We start from the raw sequence: 19,155 nt of genomic DNA, 5'->3' as shown, positions 1-19,155 counted from the left end.
CACGATCAAAGGAATCCTCGGTTCATTTACTCTCATCGATCTGGATCAGTGGTGGGTGAAAGGGCTTTTAGAGTCCAGTGGCGTGATTCACTAGACAGGAAAACAACTGAATGACTGCATACTGATTGGCCAAGCTGCCGCGATAAAGAGTTAATTATTTGCACCTTCTAGAAGACTTGGATGTTTAGAGGAAGAAGGGTTTGGCCAGTGTGGAGTTAACCCAAAGGTAAAAAGAGGGGACAAATGGAAATGGGTTTTTATCAGATGTGTCTCCAGCACCACCCTCTGTAAAATATTTATAGATTGGAGTATGAGTGGTTGTGCGGGTTTGTGATGAAATATCTTATCATATGGAGGGTATGACCCCCCCCCCCCTATACAGGCAGCGGAAAATAAGGTCAGCGTGTCTTAAAGCTCATAAACTGTTATGAAAAGCCACCAATCTGCCCTCTGTCTGATAATCACTGAAGGTCAGCACTGTCAGCTGACCGTGTCAGGATTAAACTTCAGTAATATTTAACCTCATTTGTTTAGATGTCCAGCTTCACACTCAAAAAGAAAATCAAATTTGGAAGACAAAAAAAAAAAATCATTCAACAGCTCGACTAGAGGCCCTGTGTGACGGCTACATTATGTTTTGCATTTTGTCTTCTCAGTTGTAAATGGTAAATGGATGATTTTCACAGTTAATTAAGTTAAGCCACGACACATAAGCCAAATTTTAACAGAGGCAAACTGGCATTTATAACAGAATGCTAAACACTGTATATTATTTCTTTAACCTCGTCACATCACACTGTACCTGCACTTATAAAACACACGACTTGACAAAACGACTACAATAGCATCACTGCTCCCATGTGGCAGGAGTTCTAAATTTGCCCTACACAGTTTGCATATGTCTACTTCACAGCAGCCACCATGTTGACACATTTACCTTTACACAGTAAGTACGTGTTTCTTTTTTTCTTCTTCTTTTTTTTTCTTCTTGAACAAGAGGAGCATTAAAATACAGAGTAGGAGGAAAAGCGGATTGTTTGACAGTGGCACAGACGGTACAGTCGTACACTTTGACACAACCAAGTCTTAACACGAGTCGTGCTTCTTCCTATTTTATATCAACGCACCACACAGGACTTGCCAGTGAAAAACAGAAACATTATTCAACAAGGAAATAAAAAAAACACAGGACAGGAAGCCACAGCAGAGTGACAGAGAGGGAAACAATGTATTAAAAAAAATCAAATAATGGCATTTATCCTGTAGAAACCAGGACACTTAAAACAAGAATCAATAAATAAACTGTAAATAAACATGTAGCTGAACAGTATATTCCTGTGCAACATGTGAAGCTCTCTGCCTTAACGCTCGACTGGACATGCAAACAGTTGTTGAAATAATATTTAACCCATTTAAATTCCTTCTCCTTTGTTCACCTGTTTGAATCCTAGTTTTACATTAATGTTGGGTACAGATGATGACACACCTTACTAATCTTAGTAACTGCACAGCAGTAGAGGAGCATTTTTCTTCACAGTGGAGATTTAAAAAGGTTATGGATAGGTTTTCATCATTTATAGTGAGTGACCAGGTTAAAAAAAAAAATAAAAAATGTTTGAGGCAACCGTAAACCCTTACTCTTTGACAGACAGACCGTTAAAATAGCAGAATACATGAATTTTTTTTAACACCATTCACAATAACAAACATTGTTTCACTTCCCTGACATTTGAGAACAAAACGAATACAACAGGAACAACATTAAATATACATGAAATGTACAAAGCAAAAACAAAACACCACACACTATAAAAAATAAGTTATTGAAGGAGTTTGTGTGTGCTGCAGCTATTGTTGATTTGACATGAATATACAGTATCATGAGGTGAAGCAGACACTCTACCTCATCTCATCGGCCATTTTTGTTTTAAATAACCTCGCACACCGCCAGGGCAAACAAAAAAAAACAAAAAAAACCAAAAAAAACAAAAAAAAAAGGAAAACGTGAGCGTGAAGTTCTTCAAATTCATAAGTGCGTCTCAACAAACGTTCCAACACGTCTACACAGTGCTGGAGCTGAGTGACGGGGGGGGGGGCGGAGGAGGACAAAGATTTCATGATTAGAGAAAGAGTGCAGTTACCCACTGTGTCATCACCCGCTTTGGCCTGAAATCAAACGCGGATCAAAGTCATATCCATGAAATAGTGAACATTATATTACCTCGTCACATACCTACACAGCACACCACACACTAGTTCACGGTTACACACACGTGCCTAGTCACTAGAGAGAAAACAAAGCTATTCAGTAGTTAAGCCACTTTTGGTACAATTGCAAAATAGAGAGATACTGTATATCAAACAGGATTTTCTTATACCTTTTGGTTTTTTTTTTCATTTTTTGTTTTGTTTTTTTTTACATGTCGTTACAAACAATGCAAAGATAATTGTCTTTATAAAATTCCAGACTCCACCATACATAGACAAAGATTCTTTGAGTATAGAACACCACGTAAGACTATTTTCATGGTAAAGCCTGCGTGAAATGACAGCCCCATTTGTGTGACTGGAAATTCAGAGAAACATCTTCGGCTGCACTGTCATTAATCACTTTTGCTTTTGCACAGTGAGCTTTGTGGTTAAAAGCAAAAGGAATGCAAACCCAACTGCTCTGATTTTGGGCACAGATTTAGCTTTAGGTGCAAGAACCTACATTTCTCAATTCATTAAACGCATGTAAACCAGGTAGTTAAAGAGTCTGACGAACGTTTTACTCACAACAGAACTCTGATTTTACACAAAAAAAAACATATTTCTGTGCAGGTCGGTGAGGATAAACTCCTGTTTGCAGATCCTTTTGCTTTTTTCCCCTGTGTAAATGAACTGCCGAGTCACATAAATGAGTGTTATCAATATTATTGATCCTGATAGCTACTACACAGCTCATACAACAATGCACAGCGAGAGTTAAATGCTGTTACGACCTGATTCCTGATTAGTCAGTTTATGCTATAAAGCCCAGGTAAACACCTGCACTGAATCTCCACCATCCTTCCACTCATCTTTCCTCATGTCCTCTTGACTTCTTCATGCATATAATTAGGAGACCAAGGCACTTGCCCTTCCAAATGTCTTTAATAATCTTTTGAAAACAACCATTTCCCTGAAAACTTGAATGATGTAATCTCCTTTTTTCTGTAGCACATGTTTTTTTTTGGTTATTGTTATTAATTGCCTTTCTCCACTTTGTTCTATCCAGGAAGTACCGTGTTTAATAATGGAAGCCATTTGGAGTTGAAAAATGGAAGGACAGAGAAAGAATAGATAAGAACGCGAGAGTCAGATATCGAAAGTGAAGAGACTGTAGAAAAAAATACAGCAAATTAAATATAGCAATACCGAAACGAACACGCGCCACAGAATTTCACAGAATTCCTGATATATAACAATTCACACACAGAGAATACACCTTGGACCTCATGTGAATGACAACACAGTACAAAACAGTAGAAATACAGTTACCACCATTGTATAATATATATTTTTCTATAAGTACTTTTCTGAAAAAGTTCTTGGCTAGGTGGAACAAGATGGGGCTTCTCTGCAGCCACTGAAATCAGTTGGTCACAATAAATCCTCTTTAAATCCGATCAAATTCAACTTTTCCCAATAGCCAATCAATACTGCAGGCGAGCATTAGGATCATATGTTGAAAAAAAAAAGAAACAAAAACAAGTACCGAGCCTCGGAGGGGATAGAAAGTCACTAGAGTGTCTACAGATGTAAATTTGGAAGACAAAGAAAATATTTTTGCAAAATAAAAGTATTAAAAAATTCTAAACCTACAAATTTATAATTAAAAATTCATGAGAAAAAACTTAAATATTCTCTGAAATGAAGTCCTACAATCACTTTACTTTGTCTGGGTCAAACTAATGACCTGTTCACAACCTCTACACAAGACACCTGCAGTAACAGAATGCCACACACACACACACACATTAGTGAGGAGCTACAACAGTAGGCAGCATGGCAGAGCCCACATGTTTATGATTCTGGGCAGCATTTCCTTATTGCTAAATCTGACCGCAAAGCATGTTGTGATTAGCTCATACTAATCCAGTGCAGGTACAACACCTGGAGAATAGCTGCTGGGGGTCATCTATACCTTGTAAGGTAACCAATGTGGTTTGTTCTTAGCAAAGAAAAGGGGAAAAGGTTCATTATTTCAGAGAATATTCATGTTTACTTCTCGTACATTTTCCAAAAATCCAGATATTTGCCCCTCACTTTGTTCCAGCTCTGTTCATTTTTTGCCTTTTTTTTCCACATATGGCTCCACTCTGTCGTCATGCTGGTGCATATCTCATGTATGTTTTAGAAGATTTGCTGATGTGCCAAATTTCTACCACTTCTTATCATGCAATAGATGTTTTTTCTTGACCTGGAATAAAACAGTTCTCCAATTGTTTGACGTTTCCAGGCTTTCAGTGACCATAGGAACCCTGTGTGTTTGTCCTGTGCTAAGTGATCATGCACTGACCAAGGCTTTGCATCTTTTTAGACTCAATAATCCTCTTCTGCTTCTGTCCTTTCCTTCATCTGCACTGATCTGAGCCGAGTGACAGGAACAAGCTGAGGCGATGTAAGTGAGACTGCCCAGCTGTCTGAAGTCAGTGCAGGTGGAGGAGGGTGGCAGCACAGAAGAAGAAGAAGAAGAAGAAGAATTACTCTGATGCAGCTGAGCTCCATCCTGACACACCCTCATCTATCTTCCCTTCCCTCAAGACCGTGCATCTGTTTTTGACTTCACTATTGTGATCACGCTTGTCGCCGTCGCTACCTTCCCTGGTATGAGCGGACCTATGACTGATGACGCCACCCCACCCCCTCCTCCTCCCCCTCCAGCCCTGACCCCGACCCCAACAGTGGGGGTTCGTGCCACAGTCCTGGCGAAGGTCTGCAACGCCTCGTACTTAGACCTGAGAGCGTCCAGCTCAACGCGCATCGAAGCATTCTCATTGGCCAGTTTGTCCACCTCCTGCTGCAGTTGGGCCTTCTGCTTCTCCAGCTCCTCCTTCTGGGTGACCCGCTTCACCCGGCAGCTGGCCGCGTAGCCCCGGTTCTTCAGCGTGCGCCGCCGCTGTTTCAGCTGCAGGATTTCTTCTTTGGAGAGCCCTCGCAGGTGCTGGTTCAGCTCCCGTACCGACAGGCTCACCAGCTCCTCGTCCGTGAGGCTGGTGCCATTCTCGCCTGGCTCACGCTTCACCTGTGAGGAAACAGGAGGAAGAAGTAAGACAAGAGAGAGACCGCAACTGAGAGAATTCGGTGTAGAACAAGCTTACCTTCAAGGCTTTATTTCCTTTGTTAGTCGTCGTCATGCCACAAGAGCCTTGCTCTTCTGAACAGACCTGTGGAAAAGCAGGACAACACACAAAACTTCACACAAAAGTAACACAAAAACAGATGAACCATGTGAGCAATAAAACTACATTAACTGAATATCAATACCTACCAAGACAAGTGGCGATAAACCAAATCTAAATCTACCGCTGGGGCACTTTTGTGGGAGCATGTTAGAATATGATGCACCTGTTTCAGATTCTATGAGTGAAAGTGACACAAAACCTTTCTTAGAATTTCCCTGACTTCCTGTTTCCTTTGGGTTAACACCGACAGTGCCCACTACCTTTGTGTTGTTGAGCTCTTATTGGTTGGCTTCAGGCCAATAGGAATGAAATGAGCGTGAAAGAAGAGGAAGTGGTAAAATTTGTGGGAAGGACTCCAGGGGAAAACCAAACTGTTAAAAGCCCTCTCACACACACACACACCTCAGCAAAGCAAGAAGAAGAAGAAGAGATAAAAATGTATTTGTGCCAAAGTGGAAACAAAAGACACACGAATGGAGGCACAACAGTGAAGTCAACAAAGAGTGAGCATGGAAGTGCAAAAGATGAGATCAGTCCTTAGAGCGCACGGCTCCACGGCTGAGCATCTCCAGCAGCTCTCAATGAAATGCTTTGTGTGGTGTGTTGGTCTTTCTCTCATCTCTCAGACCTGTGTGTGTGTGTGTGTTTGATAAAGGGCGGCTATTGTTGCTGCTGCTGAGCGATCATCATGAGACCAGTCATGATGACTCAGCAGATTCCTGATCTCACCCCTCCCTCCCCTCTCCTCTCCTCTCCTCTCCCGCCACACAAATTTCAGCTCGCACTTTTTTATCCTCCTCATCCTCCTCCTCCCTCACCTGTCAGTCTTCCTAAATTGCGAGGAGTTTGCCCAAAATGAGGCTGCAGGCTGAGGAAGGCCTAAAGGGCAACAGGAGAACACACATGCACGTGATTGGCTGTCTAAGGGGACACTGAGATGCAGCTGTCCTCAAAGCAAACAAAAAAATGTCTTCTCAGCCAAAGCGCTGCACCTGATACTGCTGAATCAGAAGTTCAGTTAAACCAAATTGCTGATTAAAGACAGCCAGTTCTCTCACTGTACATTTCACACCCTGGGAAGTTTAAAAAGAAGTATAGCTGGAAATAAGTTGTTTAATATGAAAAAAAGCTCTTGTCTTTTTGGGAAGTAATGACATTTCAAGTGACACGACGCAACATGTCATGTTTCATCTTTATTCTTCTCTATCAAAAGGCACGGCACTGAGCGTGTCATCGAGCCTCCCCCACAATGCACCTCTGTCTCTCTGTCTGTTAGGGTGCACGAGTGTTTGTACTGCCACAAATCCTACAGTTATAAATAGCGGTAGATCAAAGAAAAATGTACTGACATGCACATACAAGTAATTATGCATGCGTAAAAAAAAACATGTCAAATGCACAGCAACTTAAAAATTCTGTTTAAGATTCCATGAAATGATGGAAGACTGTGGGAAAGGGGCGATGACACGTGAGGTTTATTCCGACGGATCATTTAAAGCATCTGAGTTCAGCGAAGTGAAGCTCCTCTTAATGGGTTAGGATCAGTCAGTTATACACGTTCTTTCATTTAACCGAGAGCTTCTTCTCAATAACTGAACATCTTCTATCCTCGTGTAACACGGTGCTCTTTGCATTTTGTTGGGATGCAGCCTCCCACAGCTGGAGGTGCATCCTCACACAAAAGATGGATCAAAGACATGAAGACATGAAGGGAGGGAGAGAAGCTGTCGGGGGTGGGGGTGGTTTAACAAAAAAAAAAAAACCAGAACAGGAGTGGGGGGTGAAAACAGAAGGGGCAAAAAAAAGGTTGTTTTCGTGGCAGGCTCTGGTTTATTTCCCCTGTGCCCAAACCCCCCCACCCTGCATCTACATACAAACAAAAAGCATGCTGCCAAGCACACACACACAGACACACACACTACCCTGCTGCCATGCCAGCGGGGCACAATAAAAACACACATGTAAAACGGTTGACTGCGAGTACACAAATGTGCAAATGTAGTTATTTAAGGAGCTAAACCATGTATGATACGTGTGGCTGCACGGTGCACAGGTTTGACACCATATTCAAATAAACCACTTCATCAGAGAGACATCTGATCGATCCAAAATCCTTTCTGCAGCATCACAATACCTAAACCAAAAACATTATCCCTGTCAGACATGTACGGTACTTCATGTCAGTAACCTCAGTCATTTTTCTGTAAACGTGTCAATAGCACTCCTGGTAACATTTAAATCCTACATGGCATCTGGTCACATTAACAGCTACAACCAAGAGGTAACGAGGAACTGTTTGGGCAAGGTTTGCAGGGATGAATGGGGCATGTAGATGGTGAAGGAGATGCACAAAGCTCAGAACAACCTCCAATCACGGAGGCAAGTAAACTTCATGTCGGTAACGAGGCTCTCTCCACCACTGTTGTACGTATCTTAAATTCAATTGTGATGCACGTTAACCTCAACAGCTTCATAAAGCCAGTAATGTTCTGAAAATAGCTCAACAATCAGAATCATGAAGAACTATCTGTGCTGACAAGAAGAACAAGCAGACACAGTATGGTTCCGGTAGAGCTGCAATCTCAGCATTGTGGAGTCTGAGATCACACAGAGAGACAGAAGATCTATAGAGAGTCTGAGATAAACTGTAGCAAGTTCTCTCTCTGATGCCTGGATAAACCTACCAGGCAATGTGCACAGGTGCACCAAGAATAGCTGGTTTCAAAAGGCAGGGTGTGACATGTGATCATGAGATAATCCAACAAAGTCACAGAGGGGACAAGATGATATCAGCACACTGGCTGCACCAACAGTTTGTTTCATCGTCAGTTCACCTGCCAATTATTTGCACATCCTTGCAACTGACCAGTAAATGATTCACCACCCACACAACTCCTGTTGTGTCCTACCTACCTACTGCTATACATATTTTTTGCAACTTTCAGAACAGGACAACAGTAGAAGTGGTCACTGTTTTAAGGCAATTAAAATGCATTACTTTGCAAACTCTGTCTTTTGAATAAGACCTGATAATCACGGCCACATAACCTTTTTTTTAAATCTCAGTTCACGATTTGTGGACACTAAACTGTTTGTGTTTGTGTAGTCTGTAAATTTGCTGCACAAATAAAACATTTAACTGGTGAATGTTTGCTGGCACAGACTTCTGAATGAACCAAATAAACATAGTGCTAGCATCCATCTCGGTGGAAAATGAACACTGTATTGTGACATGTTTTCTTTTACACATTTAAAGGGTCCTATCCCTATGTGCATTATAGCAAAAATTTAACGAACTCAATCATTTATCAAAGTCAAAAAGTCCATATATGTTTTGGACAAGTGCATTTAGACCCAGAGCAAAATGGAAGAAAGTTTGCATTAACACGTTTTACCTAATGAAGTAGTGTCTATGTTTACTATCTTGCCTAATATGAGACAACTTTATGTGCAAGAAAACTCATCCATGGCTGTAGCTATGTGCAGTGGTGTTACAGATGGGGACCGGGGGGGGGGACCAGTATTAAGTTTGGAAGCCATTGCATCAACATTACAAAAAAACCTGACCAAAAACACAGTATAAAACTGCAACAAACTAGTTTGTGTATGTTCTCAAAGGACCATGTGTAAGTCACCCAGGTTAGGGGATCATCTGCTGAGCAAAGGCATCGCCATTCATCTTGGGCATACACACACACACACACACACACAAAGGGCCAGAGGTGTCCTTCCCATAATGCTTGTGGGGTGATCGCTGCGGTGTGGTCAATGCCACAGCCACTGTTGCTACAACAGACAGCTTTTTTGCTGTGGTAGGCTGTATTTTTATGGAGCAACTGAAAGAACGCTGACGACTCAAGAGCAGAGCTGCTTACGGTTACAGTAGACACACACACACACACACACACACACACACACACACAGAGGACGAGACATGGAGATGGGAGATGAGGTGAGAAGTGATGGAGATGAGTAAAATGTGGTTAGAAGACAAGAAAAGATAAGAAGGAAAAAAGAGGGTGAGCAAGGTGAAGACAAAGCAGGTAAGAAAAGAGAAGAGTAGGAGGAGACGGAGGGAACGGAGGAGGGAAGGTGGTGGTGGTGGTGATGAAGGAGGACTGAAAGAATGCTGACGTCTCCAGAGCTGATTAGCGTTACACAGAGACATCACACCCACAGCCTAGAAAAATGCTGAGTATGGAGAGAGGACAGGGTGGTGGGGGGGTGCAAATGACAAGGGAGAAAGAAGAGAAGAAAAAGAAGCGAGTGAGTAGGGAGGAGGAGGAGGAGAGGAGAAGGACAGAGGTGGGGATGGAGGGAGGAATGAGGAGGAGTTGGACGACGGGGAGGGTAGAGACGGAGGAAGAAGAGGGGGGTGGGAAAGCGTTTGGGTGAAAATGCATCCTCGACACATTTGTAAGAGCTTAGCTGTTGAGCACAGAGAAGGGGAGGAGGGAGGCAGGAGGGAGAGAGGAGCAGCGAGGGAGGGAGGGATGGAGGGGGGATTGGGGTCGAAAAAGAAAACCCTGAACTCAGCAACGACCACAACTAAAACCTCCAATTAGAAAAGTTCTGAAGCTGATCCAGTGCAATGAAACCACTGCTGACCATCTCTCTCTCTCTCTCTCTCCCACACACACACACACACACACACACACAAAGGAAGGCTTCACATTGTGTGTGTCCTGGGGTAACGATGGCAGAAGGTGAACACAGTGATTAGGGCACTTATAAAGACAGTTCGAACCACACAGGAAACAACACAAGACAGACTCCTTTCTCTTCATGTAATGCTGACAAACAGTGTGTGTGTGTGTGTGTGTGTGTGTGTGTGTGTGTGTGTCTGGCAGTCTGCAGACAGTGCTCTAATTAATCTTGTTTTAGAGGACCTTTGGCTCTGGCCACTACCGCCACACACAGAGGAATTTCTTAGAAAGAGACTTCCTACTTAAAAGCTGGTGGCATGCTGCGCTGTGTGCACACACACACACACACACACACACACACAGGAAAATAAATGGCCAGATTAGTCGCTCCAAAAACAACCCGGGGGCCGGCAAGTGTGGGTGTACACGGCACATAAACAAGTCAGCATATAGAGAATGATCAAAAATAGATTGTAAGAGTCACAAGTCGTTTGTGATGCAGCGGCAGTGGCTGTTTATTGAATAATCCTACCATAACAACTGCCTTAACTGAGCCTTCTCCCCTCGGGCAAGTCTCTAAGCAATAACAGAGAGCACAAAAGGATGGCAGCAGAGTAAGACACACACAGGAGGACACACTGGGAGGACATGATGGAGAAGACACAAAGGAAAAAAGGGACAAATGTAGCAAGTGTGAATTTAAACCTCCTCTCCTGGCTGCCGTCCACCTTGCCTTTGTTAAAAAACAGAGCAAGTAGTGCTCACGCTCATTGATCTAGTGTGGGCCGACGGTGTTGAGGGAGTTGGTAAATAATTAACGATGAGCACTGTGTGGAGGCTAATTGAGAATTAGGAATCAGATCAGAGATAATGGCAACCTGTGCATATATAGAGAGAGAGAAAGGGGGAGGCAGGCTCAAAGCAGAGATACAGGACCATGGAGAGAGAGTGAGGAACAGACAGCAGGATGAACTCTGTGTGTTTGTGTGTGTGTGTGGAGAAAGCAGGAAGCTATTAACTGGGAGGTATGCAGAGCGTGAAATAAGCATGATAACACAGACAGAGACAGGGGTGGAGAAGAGATGGAGAAAACAGAGAAAGTGAAGGGAAAAGACTCGCTAAAGAGCAAGAGTCTAACTGCTCGTATGCATATTATATACAGAGAGAAGAGTGATCACTTTTCCCTGAGAGTTCAAAAAGGGTATGTGTGTGTGTGTTTGTGAGACAAGTGTGTTATTAAAGGCAAGAAAAAGTCCTGGCGTCGACACGTTTTTCCCATTCCAGGTAGTAAGTCGGAGTGTGATGACAAATTTCCCAACACAAGCAAAAAAAACTGCACTGTCAGGCAATTGAGCTCCGGCTCCTTTTTTTCATAAGTGCTTTTTTTTTTTTGAAGAGAGAAAGCATGTACCGTAGGTTATGTTGGTTCTCCCTTTGTGTGTGTGTGTGTGTGTGTGTGTGTGAATAACAAACAGAGAGCTGCGAGGGAGACAGCGATAAGTTAAATGACGTGGTGGAAGTTTATTTCTCCCTGTACATCCCTGGTCAGCAATACTAACTTGAGACAAAGAAGAAAGTTTGACTGCAATAGCAAAGTAAGCATCGGGCAACTCTGTGGGGATGCATTCGTCATTATCAGTCACATTAATGAGAAACTTTATCATGAGAAACTTCTGAGCAAACATTTATCCAAAGCGTGCATGTGGCTCGTGGAGGTACCACATGGGGAGCAGAGAGGTCTTTCTGCACCGGGATGGGCCTGGTGACCATTACGGGCATTGTGACATATGCACACGGGGTTATAGAAGGTTGACGTGCAGTTAGTCAGTGTCAGACAAAGCACTACTTTAGCTTTAGCAATACTTTACAGCAGATATAAACAAATGCATCAAATACAACTTCAGAAATAATGTTCTTATGCTGCACACGCTAAAAAATTGGTGTATACAAGTAAACATTTTGGATTTTTTTCCCTGTTCCCCTCACGATTACACTGTGAGTAACAATTTGTGACAATATTTGATCACGACTTCAACAGAGAGAGAATGCGTGGCTGACATGATATAAGAGTCCAGTCAAAAGAAGGGTTTTGTACAGTGTGAAAGGACCTTTACTCTGACGTTGTGTAACTTTATATTTTTTTGGGTTATTAGTTGGACATTTGGTAATGTTGACTGTACTGACTCTTCACTAACTTGACTGACACATTTCCATTTAAACAGGCAGGATCTTAAGAAGACATAAACAAAATAACACAAACTTATGTGGCTCCAGATGCCACTCACTTTAAGAACAGGTCTGATGTGCACTTTCAAAAGCAGCTTCTAATACGAACTGAAATGGAAATAATTTAATGCCACAGGTGACGGCGGAGAGCTCATGGCGCCACATTTAAGACACACACACATATCTTTGTTCTCTCTCTTTGCTCCTTAGCATTGATCCACTCTGTGTGAGCAAGTTTTTTTTTTTTTTTTTTTTTTTTAAAGGTTCTGAAATTCATACCACAATCCTGGGATCGTCACACTGCAGTTAAAAAATGCGGCAAGTTAGAGCGCATAGAGATGATGCAACTAGTAGACAACCACTGGTACGGATACTCCTGTTACCAGGGCCTTGCATCTTAGCAGCTGCACGCCATTCACAATATCTCCAACACCACGATGTCTGCAGTGGTGTGGAGTGTAAAGGAATGAATTGTCTCCAATAATCAGACGGTTTATAAAAAAAGTCAAGTCCTCAGAGGGCTGACAAGGGAAGTCTACTGATCAGAAGAGTAAGGCTGGAGTTTGAACCTACTTCACAACAGCAGGCTGGATCAAGCGTTTGAACAACATAAACTAGTTTTCCCTTTTTTAATCCTTTTGACTTCTCGTGCGTGTTGCAATGGGATTTGTCTTGATTTCATACTCTTTTTTTTTTTGGTTCTCAGGGAGGTTATGTAAATAAGGAGTCGAGGCACTTTTGGATGGCGGGTACATTAACCACATGCACACACACACACAGAGAGTCAAAATAACACAAGGACAAGCAGCACACTCGCACGGATGCAGAAAAAAAAAAAAAAACAGTGGAGCACAGCAATGATTATGCACCAGATCTGCTTACACCATATTTCATCATTACTGTGGAGAAAAAACACTCAACTATTGATCTGCCCCAGTGCTTCCTTTTCTCTCTGCCTCTCTCTTCTCTCGCTCGCTCGCTCTCTCACCCCGACTCTGTCTTTTATTCCTGCATTTACTTCTCTCGTATTTCTTCTCTCTCACTCTCAGAAATTTGCAAGCATAACAAGACTTTTCTACTGAAATGTATCCCAGTAGTAAACAAGATCAGAAACATGCAGACGCTACTTAGAAATTATGTTCACAAACGCCAAACTCCCTCACATGCATACACAAACAAATACAGAGAGAGAGAGGGGGAGAGAGAAGAGAACGAGAAAGGAGATGGACACAATATCGTGAACACCTGCGCAATCTAATGCAATCCAGCGGTACAACCCTGCAATAAATGCTGCCTTTGTGCAGCTTCTCCCTTAATGCATTCCCACAGCGGGGATGGATATAGAAACAATACAAGCAGGCTACATTATAATGCTTTAGATGAGCACTAAAACATCATTATCCACCACCTACTCAGAGTTTGAAATCCTCATTCACACACAAAGCCTTAATAAATTAAACATTAAACAATGATGCATTTTAGAAATTAGATTGTACTGAGAATACTGAGAGGAGCCACCAAACCAATGATAAGGTCATCAGAGGGCATTTTCTTTATGGTGTTGCACTTTAATAAAATCTGTCCGAAGCAGCGATAGATCGATTAAGAGAGTGAAATGACTATATAGATTACAGACCCTATTCCTTTTTTGAAGTGAGAACTGTCACCATGGTAACCAAGAAAATGAACCAAACAACCGAACAAGCATGATGACTAAAAGTCTGCAGCAACAATTTTTCCACTTCTAGAACTTCTGGTTTCTCTTTTTTCAAGGACGAATACACACTACTGCCCCCTGCTGGCATGGAGATTTTGCAGCACATACATGATAGCTGGTCATTGGCTAAACGCTTTATGGTGTGTTCAAGTGCAAAAAAGACAACATCACAGTTGACCTTCATTATCATCTTGCTCTTTCAAATCACCTATGTGTCTCTGGACACATGTTATTGAATGTGTCCATACTTTTGGACCTTCTAATGAAGCACACAGTTAACGTTTTCTTTTGGACACATGGTTGCAAAGGGTTGGTAATCAGTGATTAATCATGACTGAAAAAAACCTCCAGCGAACAGCCAAAAACTTAAAAACTTACATCCTCCTCCTGTAAAGGGAGTAACAAAATTTCAAATTCAAGAAGCTGGAAGCACTATTTTTGTTTATGCATTTACTCTGGCTATGAATGTAAATACATCTCTCTCTTCCTGTAGAATAAACACCTGTCTTAGCTCAATACCCCATCCTTCCTTCAACACACAGCCAAAGGAGGTTTTACACAGTGTTTCATCAACTTTCCCCCTGTGCATGCAGGGAATCAAACCAGTTAGGAGCTCTCTCTCCCTCTCTGTCTTCCTCTCTCTCAAACACACACACACACACACACTCCTCTGATGTGGGAAAATAGAGTGATGTTATTACTTAGGAGTTCGCCCTACAGGGAGAAGCTTCAGGTCAGACTTTGTGGAGTGATGGAGAGGAATCAACAGCCAAGTGCACAGTGTTGTAATGGCCAACTGATAGTAAAATCACTTCCCCTTTTTTGTGCAGGCAGGAACTCACACACACACACACACACACCGTTTGTAATATTGGTGCTTCACACTAGCACAAACTGTGAGCCCCTATAGCAACAAGATCTTAGCATCTTGTAGGTGTTTTATATCTCCTGCTCTGCTTTGCATGCTCTCGTCTCACATGCACACACACACACACACACACGACAAGGCAAAGAAACTAGCTGTGGTAAGTAACAAGTGAAAACGCCATCTGTCAAGCGAGAGCGCATTTGCTTCGCCTCAGCATTTTCAGGGGAATGCCTTGAAGACAAAAAGGTCCTTGTTCTCAATCTCTCCGCAAATCCCATCTCTCATTCTTCCTCCCTCTTCCTTCATCCCCCTTGCTCCGTGCGCGCCTTGCCGCTCCGCCACCATCAGCAAAGTTGCACACATAAGCATTGGTCAGCGTTCAATTACCGTGAACACCAGGGAAGGATGGGAAAGTACTTGACAGAGAAATGCACTTCAAGCACTGATTAAATACTGATACCAAGTATAAAAAGCTTAGCCCCTAGGTTCTGTATGAGTGTGTGTGCGTACATGCACTGGGAAACGGAAATGGGAAAAGTGTGTGTGTGTGTGTGAGAGAGAAAGACATTTGGGGGGTGGGTGGGGGGGGGTGCTCTTCTCTCCAATACTGATACAACTGTTTCATCATTATGACCCTCTATTACAGTACTTGCCAACTTGCTTACTACATACTTTTGATACACTCTGCAGAGTGCTGACTCTAACTAAAGCTGCTGATATGGAGTCATTAGGGGGTGAAGTTTCTGTTTTTCTTGTGCCCACAGAGCTTCCCTATTACTCTTCAGTGTTTAAGAGTTGCAATGCTCATAGGGGTTGCTTATACCACCAGGCAGCAGATAATGGCCCATCCGCAGGAGATCAATCAGAGAGGATATTCAGTTGCAAGTTACATTATAGTTCAGTGAGGTGCTTTCTTTTTTTAGCACACATCTCTGCGTGGGTTCATTAACCGCCATGTGAATCAGTCCTTTCCACTAAAGCTAACATTTGCTTTTGTATATTTAATAACATTTACTCACTGGGCTAATTTTGGCTGTGCTATAGTGAGTAATATCAAGTCAAAGCAGGTTAAGCTGAATAAATTATTTACAGTGCACATGGAATAATGTCACTGTCTCTTTCTAATGACATTTTTAAACACTCATCCTAATTATCCCACAGACACGTCAACATCCACGCCACGAGTGACCGGGCCTGTTTATTTATCCCCCCCAACCCCCCAACCCCCCCCGAACTGAACACCAGCTCTTCCTCCTTCCCTCGCGCCAGACCTTTGTCCGCCCGCGCGCCCGCCCGCCGGTGCCATGTTGCCATGGCTCCCTCGTGCCTCCGCTCAGCTCGCGCAAACGTTGAGAAACAACAACGTTGTGATGAATCAGCATCTCTGCCGCGAGCCCAGCCGGTGTACGAGCGGGCACGGCAGGAAACGCGTTTTTTAAAAAAAAACAGCACGAGCGATTTAACGCAACAACAACAATAACAAAAAAAAAAAAAAAAACAACAACACACCACTGTTGACACAACACATGAACCGGGGGCCCCGTCGGAAGCGGCTGACACACAAAGCAAATGTCAAAACAGTCGCTCCAGCAGCGCAGCCGGGAATCTCTCTCTCTCTCCGGTTAGCTGCTGGACGTGTGACCGCCGGGCTGACAGCCGGGGCTGTTTTAAAAAAAGAAACACACACACACACACACACGTTCTGCTCGTTTCTGTCACAACTGAAGCCAGCAGCGAGCAGAAGCTTTTAAACAAACAGCGCGGCTAACCAACAGCTGGCTGGCTCTTACCTGAGCAGACGGCGGAATGTGTCCAGTTTTGTGCCGCTTCTCGGTGCGCAGACACCCCGGGAAGCCGACGTGCTTATACTTCCAGGTTTCTAAATATCTAGCAGCTACAAAATGAGGGAATCCCCGGCGGTAGCAGCGTCCCCGCACACACGCTTCTCTAATTCCGACACATGGCTTCGTTTTAAGCTTGACAGCCACACGCAGCCTGCCTGCTGCCCCCCTTTGTCTCTGTTATTATGAAATCACCGGTTGGTCGGTGGTGCGTGGCGGATCGAGCGACCGACCGACCGACCGGGTCTCGGTAGAGCACGTTCCGAGACCTGGATGATGATGATGATGATGATTCAGCACTACCAGACTACTGCCCTTTAAACCACCGCGGTGGCGACGGGACGACGCAGCGGCGGCGGCGGCGCACACCGGAGCAAGCGGCAACATTAGCGCGGCCGCACTCAGCGGCGGCGGCGGCGGCTGTGCACACTCAGCAAAACAACATCTCTTCATTCAGCACTTTTTAAACAGCAATTTCAGTTGGATTTCGACTCACCAGAAGTCAAACCGGCGCCGTTCGCCCACCGCACCGTCAAAGGGTGGCGTTCACCGATGGTTGTTGGACCCGGCGTGGAGAGGAGACAGTTGGAAGAAATGTTTTTCCGCTCACGCCTTCTCGCAGGTCTCTAGATATATCCACTCCTTCCTCGCTTGTTTTAGTCTATGGTCGGAGGCGCCAGACGTCAAATGATGTTTGGATCACATGGTTTCATTCATGAAGGATCTACGCAACCCGCATTTAAAGGGACACGAGACGCACTACTACCGTGTGTGTATGTGTGTGTTTAAACAACACGCGGCGTGGAAAAGGTGACGAGACAGCTGTGCATATTTATAAACTTAAGAGCCAGAACCATGGAAACATGGTCCGCGCAGTGCTGGAATCAAATATAAAACAGCACAGTGCTGAATCAGAGCTGGAACATTTCAGTCAGGCGATTATTGTGGGAAAATATTCTTATGCAGCAAAATCAGGCTTTAAAACAACCAAGAAAAACACAAGTCAGGCAGATCAATAAGACGTGTGCATGTGTCATAAAGTGCTTCTGATCCAACAATATGGTTTTGGTGCCAAGTTATGATGCCAATTTTATGTTTAAACTATTTTATACCATCCATAAACTCTGCAGGCCACAGGGAAGAAATGTGAATGTTTAGGGTGGACTGTCCCTTTAAAACATCAACAGAAAATAACTATAGGGAAGTCAAATGTTGGCTTGAGAGATTGACACCCGTATTCTACACTAGTTCTGGTTTTAAAGTCCAAAAACCGAACAGATAAGAAGATACAATCCCTGTACATCTTTTAAAAAAGGGATTTGATCAAAAATCAGTTTCAGAAACCAAACCAAAAACAATACTAACAGCACCTGATCAGACCTTTGCAGGTATGTACAGTATTTGCAGGTCTACACTTCAGATAATAATAAAAAAAATCAGTTTTTATTACAGAACAGTCTAAAAGAACAGAATGCTGGCCTCACTAGCTGCACTATCAATCCTCATTTACATCATAAAGAAAACCAAACTATTAGGTTGCACAATAGTTCATCAATACCCACTTCCATTTCTGAAGAATTAATGACTTTGCATACAAGACAAGAAAGCACTCAGCCAGTATTAGCAGCTCATTTCCTGATAAAGCCACTCAGTTCAGAAGAAATAGCCAATATTACATATTTATTGACCTATTTGAGTGTCCACAGACCTCTGAGGAGTAAATCCCTACCAGGCTGCTGAAAAGGAGTGTTTGTTCAGCCTGTCCTCACCAACAACTTCACATCCTGAGCAATGCATCTGAACCCTGAACATCTGATTCCTCCCATAACAGTGTAAACTCACTGACACTACTTAAACCACATATCTGGGCAAACAAAGCAGCTTTTAAAGACAGCATTAATCCAGATTTTTGGTTTCATGTTGTTCCACAGACATCACTTCACTGTTGGGTTTAAAGCTACCCAAACTATGACGTTATAAACACGTTTGTCTCAAACCTGTCTCCTCTGCAGCAAACTTCTCCACCATCAATCATTCCCGCCCAACCAGCACTTCATACTCACACTGTCTTCATACAACCAGCAGAGAGCGCTAGTCAAACTAACACCACAGCGTTAAAACAACCTAAAAATGCCTGCACAATCAAAGTTTGACTTGAGATTATCAGATGCTTATAGCCCGAAACACAGGGCTAACGCTAACAGCAATCTAATGAGAACTTGCTGTGTAAACAAATAGTGGAATGACTGACAGCTGGAAGGTTTTCCAATTAATTGTCTTTGTAAATACTCCTCTGGTAGTGGAGGTGGCGGTCATTGCTGTAGAGTGTGAGGTCTGTCAGCCCTCTGTGGTGCCCTAAGTCCCTCCTCAACAACCCAAAGGGTTAAGTTAGTACTGCACACACTGCTGATGAACGCTAAGGAAATTT

The 19,155-nt window shown here is 43.2% G+C and overlaps 1 protein-coding gene across 2 annotated transcripts; it reads right to left on the bottom strand.

The window, feature by feature from the left end:
* Positions 1 to 1,096: 1,096 nt before the first annotated feature.
* On the bottom strand, positions 1,097 to 17,471 carry mafgb (v-maf avian musculoaponeurotic fibrosarcoma oncogene homolog Gb). 2 transcript variants are annotated; one of them, XM_028413703.1, is made up of 3 exons: positions 17,224 to 17,471; positions 5,346 to 5,411; positions 1,097 to 5,269 (listed from the first exon to the last, which is right to left on the bottom strand). In XM_028413703.1, exons 2-3 carry the CDS (start codon positions 5,379 to 5,381, stop codon positions 4,784 to 4,786), a joined length of 522 nt encoding a protein of 173 aa, XP_028269504.1. In that variant the 5' UTR covers positions 5,382 to 5,411; positions 17,224 to 17,471; the 3' UTR covers positions 1,097 to 4,783. The 2 variants fall into 2 exon arrangements, with proteins under 2 accessions (XP_028269504.1, XP_028270294.1); XM_028414493.1 differs by lacking the exon at positions 17,224 to 17,471 and adding an exon at positions 16,677 to 17,025.
* Positions 17,472 to 19,155: the final 1,684 nt, after the last annotated feature.

Source organism: Parambassis ranga, chromosome 1, assembly GCF_900634625.1.
Source record: "Parambassis ranga chromosome 1, fParRan2.1, whole genome shotgun sequence".
Lineage (NCBI taxonomy): Eukaryota > Metazoa > Chordata > Actinopteri > Ambassidae > Parambassis > Parambassis ranga.
This window is presented reverse-complemented; position numbering and strand designations above follow the sequence as displayed.